The sequence below is a fragment of the Trichosurus vulpecula genome, chromosome 4 (genome assembly GCF_011100635.1).
Source record: "Trichosurus vulpecula isolate mTriVul1 chromosome 4, mTriVul1.pri, whole genome shotgun sequence".
Taxonomy (NCBI): domain Eukaryota; kingdom Metazoa; phylum Chordata; class Mammalia; order Diprotodontia; family Phalangeridae; genus Trichosurus; species Trichosurus vulpecula.
Window position 1 is genome coordinate 372,795,242 of NC_050576.1, and position 23,721 is coordinate 372,818,962.

Consider the following 23,721-nt stretch of genomic DNA (forward strand, 5'->3'; position numbering starts at 1 on the left):
GACTTAGAGGGTCACATGTGGCCTTGAGGCTGCAGGTTCCCCACCCCTGCTTTAGGACTTTGTTTAAACATGATTTTCAGCCATTCGAAGAGAAAGCTCTTATAATGTAATGTAGTCTACACAGAAAATGCAGAATGGATAAAGATTGGGTATTGTTCAGAATATGACCTTCAGTTGGATTTGCAGTTCATTGAGTTAGTTCCTTAGTATCTACATATTGAATAGTCATTACATATAGAGAGTGAGCTGGGCCTAGAATTGAACAGGAGGAATTTCTGTGACTGGCGTCTACTTGGGACCTTGGGAATACTGTGTTTTCAGTGTTTCCAGGCCAGTTTCCGACATGCAAAACCATCTTTTTAACTGTAGTATTGTAGAGTCTTGGTATTGTAGACCAGCATGACTTAGACTGGTCTAGGTGTTCAGATTCAGGTTTGGAAGATAATGAGGCATTTATAGACCATTTCATAGTTAACAAAAGGAAGCTTTTTTAGCCATAGTATACATAGTATACAGTATATTCAGTTGAATGAAACTTTCCTATATCTGCGTTGATCATGGGGGTATGTAGGTGTTATGATAACAGCTCCTTACTATTCCTACACTGGAGCTTGTACTTGGTCTGCTAGGAAGCTAGGTCAGTGGTTGTGACTGACATAGGTAAACTTTACAACTATCAAGTCTCAAAGATAGTTTCAGTACCTTTTAATTAAACATTAGCCTATCCTGAATTTTGTAGGGCCTTACAAAAAGCCTACTCTGACTGTGTGGCAGGGATCCTAGTAGGTACTGTTCCTACTGCATGCAGTGAGGTAAATTGTTATGAATCATGGAATGCCACCTCTATCTCCAAAAAATCAGAATTGTGTGTGACTCAGGTCAACATGGTAGTTGTGTAAACAGACTAAAGCTTATTACAACAATGAAGTCTTCACTAGAAATAGCTTAAAGGCTATACTTTAAGAACTATATAATCAGAATAGAAAAATGGACAGTGCATGTAGTGAGGTTGAGGCATAATATCCGGGCTTCTTGAGAGCTGAAATGTTAAAATATTTGGAGGAAGACCTACAAGGTTGATTCTCTATGGAGAGTAGGACTTAAGAGAACAAAAATTTGGCAGGATAAGAAGGCATAATAAGGAGGTTGTGATCTCCACTAGTGGAAGGAATGCCTGAGATCATGGTTTCATTTAAATATTTAAATATATGGGCTGATCATCCTTAGAGCAATAAGAATCATCTGTAAGGCAACATAATTCCTACTTCCTCCACTTCTTTCAGTACTACAGATAAAAAAGTGGTAAATTGAATATTATTTGGGAGATGTCACAGTATTTTCCATTGTCCTTCGTTTTCATATTAAAATACACATTACTAGATATGGAGGGGAAATACTTATCTTTTCACCTGAGAGAAAATTCATTTTTAATAGTTGTTGAAATGGATAATATGCAGATTTTGAGGATTTTTTTTAACAGCTAAAAACTTACTTGGTTTTACATATTTCCTAGTTGGCTAAAACTTAAAATTTATTAGTTTAAGAAAAGAAAATAATCCTTTAGATCTGAGAACTCAAACAGCTTACTTGCTTACTTGACACACATTACTTGTTTCTTTCTCCTGTACATTTTTCTTCTCTCCTTTGGCATTGCCACTGCACACAGTAGCCTTCCGGTGGATATCCCTACCTTAACTTTCTTTGCATTCTAGTTCACCCTCACTGCATATTATGTCAAACTGATCTTCCTAATGCCCAAGTCTGATGATGTCGCTATTCAGTAAACTCCAGAGTGACTTTTTTATATCTAGTATCAACTATAAAATCCTCTGTTTGGCTTTTAAAGCCCAGCATAACCCTGGCTCCTTTCTGCCTTATCAGTCTTTTTATGTCTTACTCTCCTCTTTGTATGCTGTGATCCATTGAAACTGTCTTCTTTCCTATTCCTCCAACAAAACACTCTTCTCTTGATTGTGAATTTTCACTGTCTGTCTTCCATGCTTGAATTCTCTTCCTTCTACAACATTGGATATTACTGTATTTTGCCATCTCTTTCTATTTGCTGTGTATGAGAGAATCCTCAGTGTTGTTTTTGATTGACATTTCTCTTTTTATTGGCTTGAGGCAGTCTTTTTATAAAGTTGTTAATAGTTCCTCTCCTCTCCCCCCTTTTTTTGAGACTTGTTGGTTCAGGACTTCAGGCCTCCTATCTCCTGCTGCCCTTGTCCTTTGAAGGTAGAGGAGGGGTGCTCTCTACTGAATGATGAACACTTTCACACCTGATCATACCCTTCACCTCCTAGCAATTCAGAACTGTAGAGCAATTATCTAAACCCCATTCCACACCCCCTACCACCTTGTTGCTCATTGCCGTCCCTCTCAACCCTCTTACCCCAAAGTTTCACTCTAATTTTACCTAGCCTTTTCACTCTGTCCTTTGGGATGCCTTATTCTAGAGGCAACAAACTTCACTTCATCTTAAATGTTTCCCCTCCCACTCCTTTCATCTGCCAGCTCTTAGTGGAACTTGGCTTCCTCCTGATGACACAGCCTCCCTGGTCACCACTTTCCAGGGCTGACTACACCTTCATTCATTCTCTATTGTTCACTGGTTAAGGCAAAGGAGTTGGAATACTCCTTGCTTTCCATTGCCCCTTATAGGTTCTTTTCCTTCCTCTATCAGTAACTTTTCTTCCTTTGAGGTTTGTGCTATTCCTATCTACTACTCATTCAAAATCCTAGTAGCTATTTTCTGCAGACCCCTAGGTTATTCTCCTTCCTTTCTCCTCAGTGAGTTTTATACTTAGAATTCTCTCCTCCCCAACTCCTGCCCTCATAATAGAGGACTTCAAAATACACATTGATTTTTCTCTCAAATACCCTGACAACTCAGCTTCACAACCTACTCTCCCATTCTCCAACAGTGGCTCTTCTAAACCTTTTCATCACTCCTCTAAACTCTCTTGGCTTTCCCTACCCCCACTCTTTCAGCTGAGAACCTTTTCTCACAGTTTACAGAAAACATTGAGGCCATTCACTGTGAACTTCCTCTTCTTTCCTCTTCTTCATCTCCTATGACTCACATACCTTCTGCTACTTTTCTCCTTCTTCACCTTGTCTCACATAATGAAGAGGTCAAACTCCTTATCAGAGCTAACATCTCTATTTGTTTCATTCTGTCTCCTCCAGTAGATAACCCCTTCCCCCATCCTCCCCATTCTTTCTCTTATTTTCAGTTTCTTATTCTCTACTGGCTCCTTTCCTACTAATCTACAAACATGCCCATATCTCCCCTATCCTAAAAAAAAAACCTTCATGTGATCCTTCCATCCCCATTAACTGTCATCCTATGTCTCTTCTGCTCTTTAGCTAAACTCCTTGAAAAGGCCATCTATAATAGGTAACTCCGTCTCTCTCCTTTTACTTTCTTCTTAACTCCTTACTTTCTGGCTTCCAGCCTTATCAGTCTACCTAAGCTGTTCTCTTGGAAGTTACTAATAATTTCTTAGATTCCAAACCACTGGCTTTTTCTCAGTCCTCACTCTCCTTGACCTCTCTGCAGCTTTTGACACTGTTGATCACTCCTCCTTGATGCTCTCTTCTCTCTAGGTTTTCTCCCTACTTACCTGACTATTCCTTCTCTTTCTCTTTTGCTGGATCCTCCTTCAGAGTATTCTCTCTAACCCTAGGTGTCCTTCAGGGTTCTGCCCTTTTCTTCTCCTTCTATAGTACTTCACTCGGTGATCTCATCAGCTCCCATGGATTTAATCACCATCTGTATGCTGATTATTCTCAAATCTACCTTTCCTGCCTCAATTTCTCTGAGGACCTCCTCCAATTTTGCATCTCCAACTGCCTTTCAGCCTTCTTGAACTGGATGTCCAGTAGGCATCTGAAACTAAATATGTTTAAAATAGAACACACTATCTTTACCTCTAAACTCTTTCCCATTCCTACCTTCTCTGTTATTGTAGAGGGTAACACAATCTTCCTAGTCCCTTAGGCTTACAACTTAGAAGTCGTCCTGGGTTCCTTACTCTCTCTCACCCCACATATCATCTGTTGCCATGGTCTGCTGATTTCACCTTTGAAATATCTTTTGAATGCCCCTCTTATCTTCTCTGATACTGCCAACACTATAGTACAGGCACCCATCACCTCATGCTTCTTTTATTGTAATAACCTGCTTGCAGGTCTGCTAGTTTCAGGTCTCTCCCCACGCCAATCCATTCTTTATTCAAATGCCAAAATGATTTTGATGAAGTATAGGTCTGACCATGTCACTCCTTGATATACAGTAAACACCAAGTGGTTCCCTTTTGGCTCCAGGATAAAGTACATAGTCCTCTGATGGGCATTCAAAGTCCTTCATAACCCAGTCCACTTTCTTCTTTCCATTCTTCTTCCACCTTTCTCCTCACCATGTTCTCCTCAATCCAGTGACATCGACTACCTTGCTTTTCCAAGAATAAGGCACTCCATGTTTTGACTTCAGGCATTTTTTTTTCTGGTTGTCCACCATGATTGCAGTGCTCTCTGTCCTAATCCCTAGCTTCCTTTTTTTTTTTTGTTTTTGCTTTTGGTAAATAGCATTTTATTTTTTTCCAAATTACATGCAAAGATAGTTTTCAACATTCATTTTTATAAGATTTTGAGTTCTAAATTTTTTTCTTCCTCCCATTTCCCCTCTCCAAGACAGCAAGCACTCTGATATGTGTTATACATATGCAGTATGTAAACATATTTCTACATTAGTGATGTTGTGAAAGAAGAAACAGAACAAAAGGGAAAAGACACGAAAAAACCACAAAAAAGTGAAAATAACATGCTTTGATCTGCATTCAGACTCCATAATTCTTTCTCTGGATGTAGATGGCATTTTCCATCATGAGTCCTTCAGAATTGTCTTAGATCATTACATCTCTGAGAAGGACCAAGTCTATCATAGTTGGTCATCATACAATGTTGGTGTTACTGTGTACAACATTCTCTTGGTTCTTCTGCTCACTTCACTCAGCATAAATTCATGTAAGTCTTTCCAGGTTTTTCTACAATCCACCTGCTTATCATTTCGTATAGCACAATAGTATTCCACAACTTGTTTAGCCATTCCCCAATTGATGGGCATTCCCTCAATTTCCAATTTGTTGCCACTACAAAAAGAGCCTAGCTTCCTTTAAGTCCCCACTGAAATCCCATCTTCTATATGAAGCCTTTTTCAACCCTTTTAATTCTAGGAACTTCCCTCTCTTAACGATTTTTTATTTATCTTGTATGTAGCTTGTTTTCACTTATTTGTTTGCTTGTTGTATCCCTTAGTAGATTGTGAGTTCTTTCAGGGCATGGACTGGTTTTTTTGGGTTTTTTTTTTGGCCTCTTTTTGTTTCATCAGCACTTATAAGGCACAATGCCTGGCACTTGGTAAGTCCTTAATAAATATTTGTTGACTGACTTCATGGTTTTTAATCACTTATCTATTGGGGAATTGATTTGGGTCTTAATCTATTTTCATTAGTTGCCCACTTACCTTGGATAGTAGACTCTTATCAGAGGTATTTTACATAATTGAATTGTTTTCCCCAATCCCTTCCTTCCTTGCCTTAATTTTGTTCATTTCTATAATTTCTTACAAGTTTACCATGGTTTTTTTCCCCTGAATTTCTAATAATTGATGTTTCTCGTGGTACTATAATACTCTATTCTGTTCGTAGACCCCTGTTCAGGTATTTCCTAATTGATGGTTGCCCACTCTTTTTCCCTATTTTAGTCCCCCTCTCCCCCTCAGAAAAAGTGTTGTTGCTCTTGATATTTTTCTGTGTGTGGAGCTTTTCCTTCTTTCCCTCTTTGGTGTATATACCCAGGTATGAACTGTATGTTAGTGACATTTCTCATATTTCACATTATTTTCTAGAATGGATAATAGTCATCGTGTCTTTATTTCTGTCCATTTCCCATTTTCTGGAGCGAACAGCTTGTTTAAATTTGTCAAGTTGAAACAATTATAATCATAGGTTGTCCCGTCTTCTATCTTCATCCTTTCTTCTAATTTATTCTTGATGTCAATCTTTGCTATGTATAGTTCATTATCTCACTGCACAAAAAATAGCTGAAAAAATGATTCTCAAGTTGGCAGTCATTTTTTGTCTAAGGATTGGTCAGTTTCCTTTTTGGTTATTTTTTTCTGAGTTTACCACATCCAGTTGCTTTGTGAATCTTTTCTTGACAAAACTATTACTGACATAAATCCATGAGTCTCCTGATTAGTCTAGAACATCTTTTTCCTATTTCTTGGATTTTTGATTTGCTCTTTTTTCTGTAGCTATCATTTTGGGTGTGAAGTCAATAGCAAAATATATGTTGATGTAATTTGAAGGATTTTGCCAAGATCTTCATAGGATTCATCTATTTTGTGGCAGATGTTGGCACGTATGGTGCAGTCATCTTCACTGTGATTGGTTATGCTCATTGTGAGTACTATATGGTGAGTTAACCACGTGTTCTGTGAAAGTACCTTTGAGTGTTCTGCTAGGTACTTTGCTATCTTTCTATTTACAAGCTTTTGGGTAACATGTTTACATATATATTTTTTCCCAAATGGCGTTCAACCCAGTTTCTTGAGTATTACTTTGAGAGAGACCACAGAATTTGTGGGAAACAAGATTTTCTTCTCTTTGCGGGGAGAGAGGTGGAATGGAGGAGAATTTATTATTTTTTTTGGTCATGGAAAACATCAGTGAAAGGAAACATCAGACACTTCTAGGATGACGTCTTTTCCTTGAGGGTATTCTTGGATACACCCACAAAGGTGGGGGAGCAGGTGTGACAACCAATGAGGTACCTACTTTCCCTTCTCTCTCTCTGTTGCTCACTCACCCCAGCTTGCTTCGTATTGTCATGTCTTCCTCCACCCCTCAAATAATGAGGCTAGCTACAGGCTACCGCTGACTTTTTTCACAGTCCTAGGGGTTATCTTCATGTGGTGAGGATACATACATTTCTGCTACTTCCCACAATAGCTCCTGAGCCCTTATCAGTGTGCTTACTATTTACATAAGATCAGTTACCATTATACCATTAACTCTTTTTAAGAAATAAATTTTATTGATATCTTTTGTTTTGACATTGCATAAATTTCCCTTTATAGCCATCCCCCTCTGTCTTCCCAGCCAGCCAGCCAGCCTATATAACAGACTATGCTTTATATGTATTTTTTTTTGGATGGGGAAGTCAAAGCAATTGGGGTGAAGTGACTTGCCCAAGGTCACACAGCTAGTAAGTATGTCAAGTGTCTGAGGCTGGATTTGAACTCAGGTCCTCCTGACTCCGAGGCTGGTGCTCTAATCACTGCGCCACCTAGCTGCCCTGTCTTGTCTCTTTCAGTAGTTTTTCTTTAAAACACCTTTGGCTTCTTACAAGCGTTTTCTGGCCTCCTATATCTTCTCTAGCCTTAAAGCAGAACTTTCCAGTGGTTAACAAGTCATCTTCTGTGAACTAAAACTCACAAAATCTATTTTTCTTTCAAATCTGAACCTAGCAGTCTTTATATCATGTTCCTGTAATATCCAGGTAGTCATTTTATTTATAATTTTGTCAGTTATATTCCTTTTATAATTCTAAAACTTTTCATATGTAGGTGAGTAGCTGTCATTACCTCAGTTACTGCTCCGGCTTCCAAAATGGTCCTCTCATTTTTCTGAGAGACTATTCTCTATCTCATCTCCAGAGCAATCTGTGCCGCTTCCCAACATTTTACTTGAAACGCAACAAAACACTTCTTCCCATCAAGGAGCTTATTATATTCTATCAGTCCAAGTATATTGAACACTTCGTTCAAGTGTGTTCAACATTTAGCTTTCGTATTTACAATGTGTATTATGCCATTCTGGCTACTGAGAAGATGGGTTTGCCTAAATCTGCTTGGTCCTCCATGTGATCTGTTGTTCAGACACTTGAAGAGTCGTTTCATATTTCCCCCCAGAGCCTTCTCTTCTCCAGCTAAATATGCTCAGTTCATTTAGTCATTAACCTAGTTCCTTCAACTGTGTTGAACTCGGGGCTCTTAACCATCCTGGTTGCCTTCCTAGACACTCACCCAAAGTACCATTTCTGGAAAGCCCCCTTGCCATGCTGTATACATTCCATTCCCTCCAAGGCCTCCTGGACAACTGCCCCAAATCTACCCCACCCCCACCACCTTTCTGGACCTTTGCATCTTGATCTTATCTTATCTTAGGCATTTGCCATGATAGGATGTTAACTGCCTTTTCTTTCTTCATCTATAACTTTCAGACCAAAAATACTGCCCCACATGCTTATCCACCATTTTGCTATATGCAGTCTCCCCCATTGAAATATAATCTCTTTTGAGGGTAGGAACTATCTTAGCCTAGGACTTAAAACAATGTAATATAATAAGCCCTTAATAAATGCTTTTTCATTTGTTCCTTTTCTAGGATGTATGTCCAAGAAACAATTAAATTAGATCTTCTTCATTTATTATACATATTTTCAAAAACCGTTAATCATGTATTGTCTTGCACAGATAATTAAATTTCATATTGAGTAATATAAACTCAAACTGGGTGATATTCACTGAAGCTGAGTGATATATTAAAGATGGGCAAAGAATTGTGTTCTGTACTATATAGGGAGGCTACAAAGAGAATGACTTGAAACTTGGAAGTTAGGTTGGTTTCGAATTAGGAAGGAAGGGTATTCTTCTATGTGTATAGGAGGGACAGTGGTTTAAGGGGAAGGAAGATAGAATGTCTGAAAATAGGCTTGGAGTCAGAATAAATTTCAGCATAGCTTGTTTTTTGGGATAGTGAGGAAATAAGCCTGATTGCAATACAAATATATTACTGTTGTTTAAAATAAGTGATGCAATTAATAGAGTGCTGGAATTAGAATCATGAAGGCCTGAGTTCAGATCATGCTTCATTTGTTATTAGCTGTGCCTCTGGACTAGTCACTTATTACTCTCTCAGTCTGTTTCCTTATCTGTAAAGTGTGATTGATAATAGCAGCTTCCTTACAAGAATGCCAAGAACAAATGAAATAATATATGTAAATCACCTTGTGAACCTTAAAACTGCTGTATAGATGTTAGCTATTATTATATAGTATGTGGTTAAAAAATCTTAGTTTTATTAATAGAAAATTGATACTACATGTACTAGTGAATTCTTTTAAATAAACTGGGAAAACTCAGCTTTCTAAATTATTGTATTCTAAGTTTTTCATAGGTTTTAATTTTTAAGCTTATGTGTTGCATTGTATTTTGTTACACAGTTGAAAAATATCCTTTGTGAAAAGGCCAGATAGATCAGAGTGTTAATTCCATAAGGTGTTTTTTGTTGGCAGACTTTTATGACTAGGATTGTGTTGGCAGTCTTATACTTTTTGAGGAAGTTAAAAATGAGTAGGAAACACTTATTAAGCTAAGAAACTGGAAAAGTCCACTCATATATATCACACTTATTTCTGTATCCTCTTTCCAATGTTATATAGACTTTTGAGAAGCAGACAAATAATTTTCTGAAATATCATAATCTTGTTTTATATTGTAGATGGGTTATTTTATTTTAGATAATTAATTTTAAAGTTAGGATAATTACTTAAGGAGTTACAACTCAATCTACATATGAAAAATTCATTAAGGAAAAAGAAATAATGTGAACTTGTTTAAATAATTTTCAGGATTTTGTGGTTCTTATGTAGTGATATTGAACCCTTTAGTCACAGACTTTAATTTGTGCATAGTACTGACCTGATGCTGTGCAGGGACACTCATTGCATCCCTTCATTCAATTCACTCTAATTATCCCCAACTTCCTGGGGAGCCTGCTTAGAAGTAGTCATGAATGTGTGTTATTAAGTATTAAGATACTTGGATACTCTGGTTACATGTACCAAAGTAGTTTTAGGCATGAAATTTGCACATAGATGATGAGTATAGAAAGTCATTGTTTGCTATGATTTTGTTTCATCAAACATACTGTGTATGGTACTGAAATAGGGTTAGGTCATTTTGACAGTGATTTAAACTTGAAATAAAAATGATCGTTAATATAGTTCTTAAGCTTTTGCATTTTTGTTTATTATCTATTACACACTGTTCAAGTGGTGATAGTATGTTAATCATCTTTGAAACATACAATTTTGCAATTTTACATGCATGTTTTTAGGGTGATGGTAATTACTTTCTGCTAGGAGCATCTGTCAATGCAGAGTTTTGTCTCTTCAAGGTTCATGTGAAAATGGCGGATGAGGCTGTCTGCGTTGGCCCAGCTCCCACCAGCAAAAGCTACCTCAACATGGATGCCATCATGGAAGCCATTAAGAAAACCAGGGCCCAAGCTGTGAGTCTGAATGAATCTATCTGCTGCAGCTGTTTCATATAGAGTAAACAGAAAAGCTAAGAGTTTGTATTTTTTTAAAAATGAAAGAGAGAGAGAGAGAGAGAGAGAGAGAGAGAGAGAGAGAGAGAATGAGAATGATTGACTATGTTGTTGCACTTAGTTCATGTCACATGAGTTAAATGTGGCCGAAATCACCACTGGAAATCAAAGGCTTTGTAGCATCTGGCAGTGTTGGTCGCCGATCCTGCAGGTGGCTGCTGGATTCAGCTTTCACACCAGGGAGCAGCTTCAGTTCATTTCCAAATTCCCCCCTACTCCCCCCCAAAAATACCAATTAGTTTTGAGCATTAACTCTTTCAGTGTCATAACAGTTTTTAAAAATGTTCAATTATAATCAGCTTTCCAAAAGACTTTTGTTTGAATTCAGCTTTAATCTTTTAAAAAATTGTACACATATAATTACACTTAGAGAAATGTAAGTCATGCATTCAATAATTTAGTTATATGATGTCAACGGTGTACACATTAGTTTAGATGGATAAATGCAGGCTGCAGATTTTTTTTTTCATTCTTTCCCTTTTCCTTGATTCATATTCAGTTTAGAAGAAATACATGAAAAAAGCAATAAAATAAAGAAGTTATGATAATCAAAATAACAATATGTGTATGAATATGTATATATACTTTTACTATCACATATTTAACTGTGTAATGTTTCAAAATATGCAGAATCATCTTTAAAATTGAATGGAGGCAATGAACACTAGCAATTAGCCTGGAGTGCCTCAATTAGCATTCACATTTCTGTTGAAATAAATGTTTTGCTGTGATGCTTGTTTAAATAAAAAACCTGAATTTATGAACACATATTGTAGATGTTTAGTGTTTATTCACACAGCTAATGAGTACAAAATATTTTAATGTTTTAACTATGGCCCATCATAACATTTTTAGTTAATTGTTTACATGAAATTAAGTTGGTGTGGTGGAATTCTCTGCTTATGTTGCATTGCTGTGTATTCCATTTTATCAAATACTGGCATGCAGAGAGGCAGGATGAAGTAGTGAAAATAACATAGGACTTGAAGTCAGAAGGCCTGGGCTTAGGTTTCTATTTTGATAGTGATTAGCTATAAAGACCTGGATGAATCATTTGACTTGGTTAAGCCTTATCTGTAAAATGGGAATATAATTTTTTGTGCTATATTTTAGGGCTTTTGAGTATACTTAGTAAACAAGAAGCATCATATGAGATAGAATTTAAAATTTTTTAATAGTATTAATAACTAATAAATGTACTCAATTTAAAACTATAGTGCTTTATAGTCTTTCTGGTGTGTGTGTGTGGGTGTGCGTGTGTGTGTTTATATATCATCATTAGTATCTACACTGTATAATTCATGATTTTGAGTCATGTTTTAGTACTTTAAACATAATTTTCTTACTAAAATGTGCAATATTGAGCAATAGAATAATGGCTAGCATTATGTGTGATGAAATGTAGCAGAGTGAAAAATGGCATTGGAAGGCAAAAAGGTATCAAATATAGTGAAGGATATATGGAATTAATTTTTTTCTTATTTTTATTTTTAAGGTACATCCAGGGTATGGGTTTCTTTCAGAGAACAAAGAATTTGCTAAGTTGCTGGTAAGTTTTCTTGTTGGTTCTTTGTAGATTATCCATTAACAATTTTCATTGTGTTGGTAGGATGAATGTTTTTGGTAGTTGCCTACGAACATTTTATTAATCCCTCCCCAAATTTTAGGGTCTAAATGAGTTTTTTGAAAATATTTTGCAACATTGAAAACTTTAATTTGGAATTTGAAGATAATTCTAACAGTGGAAAAATTCTCTGTTGTAGCCAATAAATAACCTCCAGTTTAATAAAGACAACTAGATGGTACAGTGAATGGGGTGCTAGACCTGGAGTCAGTAAGACTCATCTTCCTGAGTTCAAATCTGGCCTCAGACACTTACTAGCTGTGTGACCCTGGGTAGGTCACTTAACCTTGTTTGCCTCATCTGTAAAATGAGCTGGAGAAGGAAATGGCAAACCACGCCAGTATTTGCTGAGAAAACCTCAAATAGGGTCACGAAGAGTTCATCACAACTGAAATGACTGAACAGCAACAACTATAGTTCATCTGATAATTTTCTCCAGTTTATAATTTTTATCCTGTAGTTCTAAAATTATCTCTTGGGGCTGTTTTGACATATTTATGTAGTGGAAGGAGCAAGAACTGAAAATCATGGTGGTTTTTAGTGAGTACACTAGAGGAGATGTGTTTTTCAAGTGAAACTGAAATTAGGTGAAATTAGATCACAGAGCCAAAGAGTCCTGGGCTTTCTTTTTGAATTTGACTTTGATTGTAGGAGATAGTTAACAACTTTTATCCCCATTTTGTGGTTGAAGTAATTATAGTTTAATGATTTCAATGGGGTTATTATACTTTAAAAATTCATCCCAAATGTAATTTTTACTTAAAACTGATATATCTCATTTCATTCCTAAATTCATAGTAGTATTAGAAGGAATCTTTAGTACCACACACTTTCTCTCCTTCCCTGAGGAAACTGAAGAGGCCATGACTTAACTGATTTCCCCAAAGCTACTTACTGTCAGGAGTATCAGGGGAAAGTAACTCACATTGAAATATAATTCCTAAGCTCAGGTTTAGCGGCTGAATCCAGTGTAGATGTATCGTGTTCATTCACTGGTATCCTTCTTGATTCTCTTTCAGTATGGAGTATCCCTGCCACTCCTCCATTTTATTTCTATTTTCTTGTTAGATACTTAGATAAAATCCAGTTATCTCTCAAAAATAAAAGACCACAAGCAAATACTATACCCTGTTTGGTAGAAGAATTACTGAGTCCTAGAGAATGAATGACTTCTTGATTGTTGCATTGAGATGAGCCAATGCAGAAATTTTACCCAATTTGTCAGACTAAGATTTGGCTGTTTTAAGGCCAGATTACAACTGGAAAAGCAGTATGCTGATGTACTTGTGCAATTAAAAAAAATAGTATGCAACTAATAGCAGTACTCATTATCTTCAGAATTTAATGATTATTTTCCTATTTCTGTAATAGTTGGAAGTACTCATTCCCTTTGAGTTGCAAAATTCTTAATTTGAAGTCCTGTTTTTAAAAGAAACATTAAAACATCATCCAGAGTAGGAGTTCCTAAGTTGAGGTTCATGGACCACCATGTGGTTTATGGATAGATTTCAGAGGGTTTGTAAAACTGTCATAATTTTAAAAACAACTTTTTCATGTTGAATGGTTTTAATGGTCTCAAAATTCTGAGACTGATTTTTGGTCAAGTTGTTTACATTTACAAGTCGTTTGCATTTAGAAATTACTGATTTTAAAACTAATAACTTAAAACTGCCGCAAATGGTCCACAGAAACATTCCTTTCCTCTGAAGCTTTTACAACATATTGTAATCATTAACCAGTCTTTTATTATTAAACTGAAATGGCCAATTTCAGTATGATTGGTTTCCTTTTTAGTCCTCCATATTTTATTTTATGCATTTAAAACATTATTCTGAGAAAGGGGCCATTGCTTTACCAGTCTGCCAAAAAGGGGTCCGTGGCATAAAAATTGTTAAGAATTTCTGAACTAGAGTATCTGTTTATAGTTGGCTAATAATAAAAATAACACAATGAAATGAAGTTGTTTAGGCATATTGTTATGCCATGTATCATATTGTATTATTGGCTTCTAACCATTTTATTTTAGTAGTCATTATCCCAAGCTGATTATATTTTCTATTAATATGATTGTGATGCAATACAAAGGTAACCCTATTGACGACTCCATGGACAATCTTGGACAATATTAGCAAATGATCATAGGGTGTTTTCATGTTTCTTGGTTCATATTTAGTTTTCATTACTTGTTTTCTCGTAAGCTTGAAATTTAATCAAGTACAGCTTTTAAAGCAGAGAAAATGTTTTGTTTTTCCCCATTGGTTTCTGTTTGTATTTATTTGTTTTTTGTTACCACACAATGATGAAGTTCAGCATATAATGCCTTTTGTTTTGAAAAATAAATTTTTGTACTTCTGGTGTTTTTATTATAAATTTTTAGTAATGACTTGTGGGTAAAAGGATTCATTAATTTTCTGCATTTTTCTTTTGAATTTTTTTGAGAATCTCTTTATCTTTTTACATTTTAAATGACAGTATATAGTATTTGACACCTTTAACTAATTCTTGAAGAATTGCTACAAAATAGTAGAATATTTTGCCTAAATGATTCATGTAAAAATAGCTAGACAGTTCTTGTAAAAATAACAATTTTTTATAGTTTTGTTGTGATCAGATAGGTTTTCTTTTTAAAACTATTTTCTGTTCTTTAATCCCCTTTGAGTTCCTTTTATTCCTAGCAATAAAGGGACAAGAGAGGATAGAACAGTAGTACTTCTAGGCTTGCTGGTGGTTGTTCAGTCCTTTTATATCTTTCACAAATAAGCTTTGAAGACTCATTGCTCCTCCTGCTTATTCCCTGACACTACATAGGAATAGACTGGAGTGATTAAGACCCTATACAGTATTATCCCTGCCTATTCTCTTCAATATTGGCTATACCTTTACTCACACAGTCTGACACACTCGTCTTTTAGGTGGAATTTTGTTACTTCTTGCGTCCTATTTCTACTTCACAAAGCTCTCTCTTTTCTTTATCAAGTTCATCATCTCCCAGCTCCTATCCTCATACTATGATTTTAACATCCATATAGATGCTTAAACTCCCATACCTCTCAATTCCTCAGTCTCCTAAAATTCCATGACCCACTCCTTCACCCTACCTCAGCAACACACACCTTGTATCTCACTGTTATCTGCAAGATATTCCTCCATCTATATCCCCCCTCATTCCATCTTTCCCTGTATGTCATATCTCCTTACCCTATTCTTTACCTTATTGCAATATCCATTTCTTCTTTCTTTACCTTTTCAACCCAGTATTCCTTCTCTTTAATTTCCTCCTTTTCCAATCTCAACTTGATATCTAATTCAACTTTATGCTGTCCTTTAACTCAAAAATCCCTTGCCCATGTGTGATCTGTTTGTGTCATATCATATGTCTGCTTATGCCTTGCAAACCTAGTTTTGGATTATCCCACATTTGATTATCCTAATTATTCTACCAGATGACTCTTCCATTCCTATTCATTGACTGCTCAGTGGAGCTGGAATAAATGTAAGTTCATACTACACAACTTCAGTTGGGCCCTCACTGAAGCAACACAATTAATTAATACTTTTATTCCTTGCTAATTGATTCTGCAACTACTTTCCCATAGAAACTATTCTGAACTTCTCAAGCCTTTCACTTTCCTTTCCTCAACTCTCTCAGGTGAGGACCTTGCTTCTTAATTACTAAGACAATTGGAGTCATTGGATGTGAGTTCACTCGTTTTTTCCTTTCTTTGTTTCAGAGCCTCTTGTTTCCTTTCCCTCAGTCTCTGATGCTGTGGGAGCTCTGTTTTCTTGCCAAGGCCAACCACCATACATGTGAGCTTGATCCTGTCTCCTCTCATTTTCTCCAGAAGATTTCAACTTCAGTAATTGCCTCTCGCTGACCTCTCCTCATCTACTGGTTCCTGCTGTTGCCTTCCATTGTAGAAGTCTCCTCTATCCTTAAAAAAATCTTCACTACATCCTACTATAGGGAAAGCTATCTTAATTTAATGCATCCATTTCCTGTCATTCACTCTTCAACCCTTTTCATTCTGACTTTGAACTTCCGTCTTAAAGTGATGAATTAGAGGGTGAGGACCTAGTAAAAGTGGCATAGAGGGAACAGTTAGAGAAATAGGAAGAGAACCAGAAAAGTGTGTTTTCTCAAAGCCAAGAGACAAATGCTGGATTGAATTTAATAGTTGAGAGGTCATTGGTGAGTTTACAGAGTAGTTTCAGTCAGTGGTAGAAGTAGAGGTCCGATTGCAAGGAGTTGAGGAATGGATGGGTAGTGAAGAAATTGAACAATCAAGTATTACTCAGTTTTTCAAGGAATACAGTGAGGGTAAAGAGAATAGTCAAAGGGAGAGAAGCCTTTTTTTTTAAAGGTCTAAGGTAGACTCTGACTCAGACACTCACTTACAGATGTGTGACCCTAGGTGAGCAACGTAAGCTCTGCTTGCTTCAGTTTCTCCATCAGTAAAATGGGAATGATAATGTCACCACCTCCCAGGGTTGTTGTGAAGATAAAATGAGACATCTATAAAGTGCTGTATAAATGCTGGCTATTACTGAGAAGGATTGAGTCTAACGAGAATTAATGGGGAAGGGTTTTTAAGTTTTTAGAAGTTTAGGTTTATTACTTTCAAGTACATGTTGTACTTAATATCGAGTCCCTATGTAGATCAGTGATCAATCCTTGACAATCTTGGGTAAATATATAATGAATCAATTCTTAATATATTAGTTACTTGAATGACAAAGTATTACACATTTGTTCCTTTAAATAGATTATATTTTTCTTCATAATCTTGCAGTCTTGATTTAGTTACTAGTCATATTTGACTATTTTTTTCCTCTCATTTCCTAGGTTCAAGTTCTGGCTCTGCCACTGACTTTGTTTATTTGGGCAAGTCACTTCACATCTTTGGGTCTTAGTTTCCTCCACTGTAAAATGATACTCTCTTCTCCTTAGGTTTTTCAGATATCACTCTCTTCTGGTTTTCTCTCTACTTATCTGATTCCTCTTTCTCTGACTCCTTTGTTGAATCCCCTCTCAGATTGTACATACCTTCCAAACCTAGGTGTCCCTCAGGGTTCTGCCCTGGGTCTTCTTCCCTTCTCACTCTATATTTAGTGATCTCATCAGCTCCCATGGATTTAATTACCATCTCTGTGCTGATGGACTAGCGAGGTGGCACAGTGGATAGAGTACTGGGCATGGAATCAGGAAGACTCATCTTTGAGTTCAAATCTGGCCTAAGACACATACTAGCTGTGTAACCATGGGCAAGTCACTAACCTAGTTTGCCTCAGTTTCCTCATCTGTAAAAGGAGCTACTTAAAGGAAATGTCAAACCAGTATCTTTGCCAAGAAAACCCAAGTAGGGCCATGACGATTTGGACATGATTGAAATGACTGAACAAAAATGCTGATGATTCTCAAATCTGCTTTCCTGCCCCAGTTTCTCTGCTGACCTCCAATCTTGCATCTCTATTTGCTTTTCAGACATCTTGAATTAGATATCTAGTAGGCAAGATAACCAAAATAGAATTCATTGTCTTTCTTCCTAAAAAGAGGGCAACACAATCTTCCCAATCCCTCAGGCTCACCACCTAGGAGTCATCCTCAGCTTCTCATTATCTCTCAATCCGCCCATATCCAGTCTGATGCCAAGGACTGCCTATTTCACCTTTGCAACATCTCTTAAATACATCCGCGACTTTCCTTGGACAGTGCTACCACCTAGTGCATATTGTCATCAACTCGTGTTTTGATCGCTGCAGTAGGCTGGTGGTTTGTCTGCCAGACTCAAGACTCTCCCCACTCCTAATACATTCTCCATTTAGCTACTAAAGTGGTTTTCCTAAAATGCAGGTCTAATCATGTCTCTCCACCTACTCAGTATGTTCCACTGGCTTCCTGTTGCCTTAAGTAGCAAATACAAAATGCTTCTCTGTTTGGCATTCAAAGTTCTTCATAGTCTAGCCCCCTCTTATCTTTCCTGTCTTCTTACACCTTACTCCCCAAGATGTACACTTTCATCTGGTGACACTGGCCTCCTGGCTGTAGAAGACACTCCATCTCTCAACTCAGGGTATTTCCTCTGGCTGTCCCCCATGCCTGCGATGATTTTCTTCCTCCTCAGTCTGTTCACCCTCCCTGGCTTCCTCTAAGTCACAACTAAAATCCTACCTTCTACAGGAAGCCTTCCCTAACTCTTCTGAATTTCAGTTCTTTCCCTCTTTTGATTATTTCTTATTTATCTTGTAGATGGCTTACTTTGCATATATTTGTTTGTGTATTGTTACCCCTCTTAGATTGTAAGCTCCTTGAGGGCAGTTGCTGTTTCTTTTTTTTTTTTTTTTTTTGGTATTCCCAACACTTAGCACAGTGCCTGGCAAATAGTAGGTGCTTAATAAATGTTTGTTGAATGAATGAATGAAAAATGAGGAGGTTGGACCACATGATCTCCAAGATCTCTTCCAGCTCTAGATTTATGATCTTATGATTATTTATCTCTTGTATGGATAGATGCCATAGAAAAGTATTATAATGGCTCATTTATTTTTTAGAATTTTTTGTATTCTCATTAGTACTTGTAGATATGTCCTAGATTGTCAGTATTATTGCGTTATATAGGGTATTTCTTGTTTTGTTATTTGTTTCTTTCCGACCGTTACTCCTTTATGACCCTCCAATGTCATAGAGTAATGTAGAGGAAATCTTGATTTTTCTTTGTACGTTATGAGCCTGCAAGCCTGAGGAACTGTTTTGCTGTATGTGCCTAGTTTTGAGATGTTCCTCTCTACATATGGAACACCATATTTATTCTGCTAAATTCCTTTCTCTTCCCACTCCCATAACACTTGGCATTCTTCTTTTGCTCCTCACCAGATATCACTTAGACATTATCATTAAACTCAATCCTAGCTTGTGGGGAAGTGGTTTTCTATATTGTCATGGTACAAACCCTGTTATGCTTGTATGTCAGTGCCTCAGGTATTCTAACTACCTCACCTGACTCGCTGTTTATTTGCCGTTCTTATGGTGGCTTGGATTTAAGCCTCTCTCATCTTCCTGTCCAGTAAATCCTATTGATCTGCATCTTAAAGATCCACTTTGGTCTTCTCCTGTATTCTTGAGGTAATATGTTTGCAAGTGTATCTTCTTAAAATAAAGCTTGGAAGATTATTGTGCATACTGTTAAGAGATCCATCTTTGTATCTGAGCCCTCTCCTGCCTTCTGGCAGTTTTAACTGTTTGGTGGAATTGTTGTGAGGACCCAAGAGGATTAGTATTCACTAATCTGGATTCTTGAAGTGGGGGTCAGATGATAGCAGCAAAAAGGTCAATTAAGAATGAAGCAAGAAGGAAAAAAAAGGATTGAAGCAAGAAGCCAACTGGGCTAGATACCAAAATGGAAGGAATTTACAATGTGCCTGTCAGAAGAGTTTCCTGATGTACAAATTTTTAGGGTAGCATTTATAAGCCAAACCATATTCAGTGTAAACATTGTATAAAGAAAAGAAATTAATTAATGTTAATTAAACACAGGTGGTTATACAAGAAGTATATTTGTTGGAGAAAATGTATATTATTAGATAAAGACATTATTTTCTGAGTATAACTAGTCTCACTAAATCAAAGAAATCTGTGTGTGGGTCAGACAAGGAAGAGGACTTTCCCAGGACTCAGTGTCTTCCACCTTCATCAGCTAAGTCTTTTTGTACTGGTATCAAAAGCAAAAAGGAGACATTGAAGGACACTGGCTACTGCAGCTGGTCATGCACTTTACTAGGGGTCATTTACTGCAAAATGGCTGATATAGAACAAGATGGAGTCAGCTTGATGCAGGGCAGTTTTTAAGGAGGGGAGGCCCTGTGTGTTATACAAACGTGCCAAGGAAGTTCATGATGTAGTAATAGGAGTTTTTGTAAGGGTTATTAAGGTAAGGGTAACAAGGAATCTTATTGGAAGCTGCTAACCTTAGGAAACTTACTGAAGTCAGTCTCTGCGGTCATATGGTGAGGATTATTTTGACTACTTCTCTCATAATCCTTTACCAAGCATAACATTTGTTATACATTTGCCATCCCTGCCCCTTTCTCCCATTGTTGAGTTCCTCCATTTTGGAGAGGAGTCCCCGCTAGCCAGCCTTCATACCTTTTCCCAGTTACAAGTGTAACAGGATTGGTACCATGACTATAAAGAAAACCACTTCCCCACAAGCTCTGGTTGAGTTTAATGATAATCATTAAGTGATATCTGGTGAGGAGCAAAGGAAGAATGCCATATAAAAGTGTTATGGGAGTGGGAAGAGAAAGGATTGTAGCAGAATAAATATGGTGTCCTATATGTAGAGAAGAAGAACTCAAAACTAGGCACATAGAGCAAAATAGTTCTTTAGGCGTGTAGGTATATAATGTACAAAGACTTTCTGGACTTCAGTACCATACGTTTGCTTCAGTCTCATCTTGAAACCTTCCTTTGAGTCTGAGGCCTCCTCACTTTGGAGCATCCACTGTGCTATCTTACTAGCCTCGTCCCATTGGTGTCTTCCTCCCAGAGCCTCCATTTTGGAGAGCAGCCCAGATGAGATGACCTTCTGATGACTTTCTGGATTTTCATACTATGGCCCTGCGTGTACCTTTTACACAGGTGTTTAATGGCTAATTTCATTATAATTCTGCTCTACAACTAGTTCTCTGCCAGTGAGTTTGAGTGAGATTAAATATAAGTATTTATTTATTGGTTGAGACCCCCTTGTAGAAGGTTCTGGTCTTGTGATTGGGTTTTGTAGTATCTGTGTTTCTTTGAAATCTGTCTATAATTTGCCCCAGGGGCAGTCTTCTGTGTGGAGTATACCACAGATGCGTGCAGGGTGTTAAGGACTTGTCAGCAATGAATCTGTGCCACAAGGACAGTGATGTTTGTATACTTTGACAACATCTTCTGAACTCTCTATTCACTATTGTAGTTGTGTGTCACAGGTCATGAGACGCCGATATTTGAGATGTTAGAAGACAAGGAGAATAAAAATAAGACTGTGTAAATGGATGCTGTGATGGACATCAGATAGGGTTTAGGAGACTATTGGTTCAGGGATTTAATTAATTCACTTTGATAGATTTGTGATTTCATTGTGCTGGGTACTGTCTTTGTTTATTTAAATCATCCATGTCCTCCCACCTTGTGTGACTCTTTTTCCATTTTCATGTGCCTGCCATAAGAAATTCTTCCAGTGTGATGGGTAGAGTACACCTTTCTCTATCTCTCTTGCTTATAGTATGGATACCAGTGGATACATGGACTATGTTTTTCCTTATTTTTTTCCCTTATTCTCACTGTGACTAACCTACCTTTTCTTTTTCTTCCCCCAGTCATAACAATTCTCTCACATCCTTTATTTTGCTTCTCTTTTAAAATTCATCATGGAATTTGTTGCAGCCTGCTCACCTGCCCATTACCCTTTGTGTCATTTTCAGCTCCAATTCTTTTGATTCTGTAGTATTCCGCGACTCCTAGGGTTATAACATACTTGGAGAAAACATTATTGTTTAAAAGATATGGATCTTTGTTTCAGAGAAAAGCTTGGGTCCATTAAAAATACTAGGTAATTTCCATAGGCAATCCAGCCTACACTTTCTCCTATTAAATACACATTCATTTGAAGTGTGTGTCCACAATATATGTACTGATAGATAAGCTTTTGGGTTGACTGCTGAGCTGCATATTATCATCTGGACACTTGTCCAGATGGAGTTAGATCAGACTCTTTAAAGTCATTGTGACTTTGCTTTAGGAGGCTTTTTAATATCCTGTAGCTTGAAAGAATTATCACAATTCTGTCTCAAAATGAGCATCCGTAGAACTTCACTATACGCAGGAAGTCTCTCTTCAGCTTAGACGTTGAGCTGGTCATTTTCCATGACTGTGCATACACTTTTGGTCTTACATCATTTTAATAATTAGAGGATCATTGAATAAAGTTAACTCTATTAAATTTCTCAAGGTAGCTTGTTTAATTTTGACATATGAATGGATGGCAACTTGTTTAGAAGAGACTTTAAGTCAATATTTTTCTCAACTGAATCAAGCTTCTTTGTCGTCAGTAAATGACAGAATGGGATCTTGTATTCTCTGCATTATACATTTCGTTCAGTTTTGTGTAAAAAAATATTATAGAAAGATAGATTTCAAAAGTCTGCCTTTTCTAATCTCTTCATCTAAGGTGTCCTTAATGCATGTAAAATTTTTGTAAAGGTGTAAAGGAAGTAAATAAGCATTTATTAAGTACCTACTATGTGCTAGTCACTGTGTTAATAAGCACTTTACATATATCTCATTTGAGCTTTACAACAACCCTGGGAGGTAGGTGCTATTATGATCTCCATTTTACGGTTGAGGAAACCAAGGCAGATAGAAATAAAGTGACTTCCCCAGCATTACACGGCTGGTAGGTTTTGGTGGCAGGATCTTCCTGCCTCCAGGTTCAGTGTTCTATCCACTGTTCCACCTGGCTTTCTCTGTGGGAGGCAGATGTATATGTTGTTAATTATTTATATTGTCTGTTGCCTTTTTTGGGTGGGGTGTCTGGGATAATAATATCACAAATAGTTTTCTTTCTCAGTGATATTTGCTCCTTTTTTTTCAGTGTCCTCAAAATTGTGTTACCTCTGCAACATATCTCTTCTCCAGAGTCACCAGTGGTCTCTTAGTGGCCAAATTCAAATGGCCTTAACTTCATCCTCATTCTCCTTGACCTCTCTGATGCCTTTTGACATTACTGAGCACCTTTCCTCTTCTCTCTAGGTTTTTGGGACATGGCACTGTCCTGGTTCTCCCCTTACTTATCACACTACTCCTCATTCTTCTTTGCCTTCTCTTTATCCAGATCCTACCTTCTCTTACTCTACACTATTTCACTTAGTGATCTCATCAGCTCCCATGTATTTAATTATCATCTCTATGTGGTTGCTTCTCAAATCTATCTATCCTTCCCTAACCTTTCTGCTCACCTCCAGTCTCAGATCTTTTCGCACTAGATTTCCAGTGAACATCTTAAGCTCATATGTCCAAAACTGAACTAATTTTCTTTCCTCTTAACCCCCCACCCCCGCTCTCCTCTTAACTTCCCTATTTACTTTTGAGGACACTACTATCCTCCCGCGGCTCAACTCAGGTGTCATTCTCAACTCCTCCCTGTCTCTCCTTCTCCATGTCCGTTTTGTTTCTAAGACCTATTTTCACCTTTGCTACCAGGGTAGCTAAGGTTGGTGAATCGCTTGAACTTGAGAGTTCTGAGTTTCAGTAGGGCATTGTTTGACTCTAATGTGGTGAGCCCCTGCAGGAGTGAAGGGAAGGGAAAGAGGAGGTGTAGGATGTTAGCAAGCTGCTTTTTTTTGTTGGTAATGCCCTGGGTTTATTTTGTGAGAGTTCTGTCACAATTTTTCCAGGTGGGATTAAAAACCTTAAGGATAGTGTATGTCGTTGGCCTGGGCATTTAGACTTCGGTACTGACAAAGCACTAGTCTAGTAGTTGTCTGGTAAGTACCGTTCTCTTCACAGAAGAGAGGTCAGTATTTCCAAAGGAAGGCACCCAATAGTTGTGGTTCTGGAATTGCAGCCTTCTGGAGAATCTTAAAAGGAAAAAAGCTGGC

The 23,721-nt window shown here is 37.3% G+C and overlaps 1 protein-coding gene across 1 annotated transcript in view; it reads left to right on the forward strand.

The window, feature by feature from the left end:
• Window positions 1-23,721, forward strand: part of PCCA (propionyl-CoA carboxylase subunit alpha) — a 515,891-nt gene that overhangs the window by 62,557 nt on the left and 429,613 nt on the right. The window contains exons 5-6 of the mRNA XM_036753355.1: window positions 10,248-10,361; window positions 11,956-12,009. Of these exons, the coding sequence (XP_036609250.1) occupies window positions 10,248-10,361; window positions 11,956-12,009 (168 nt within the window). The remainder of the gene's footprint in view (window positions 1-10,247; window positions 10,362-11,955; window positions 12,010-23,721) is intronic.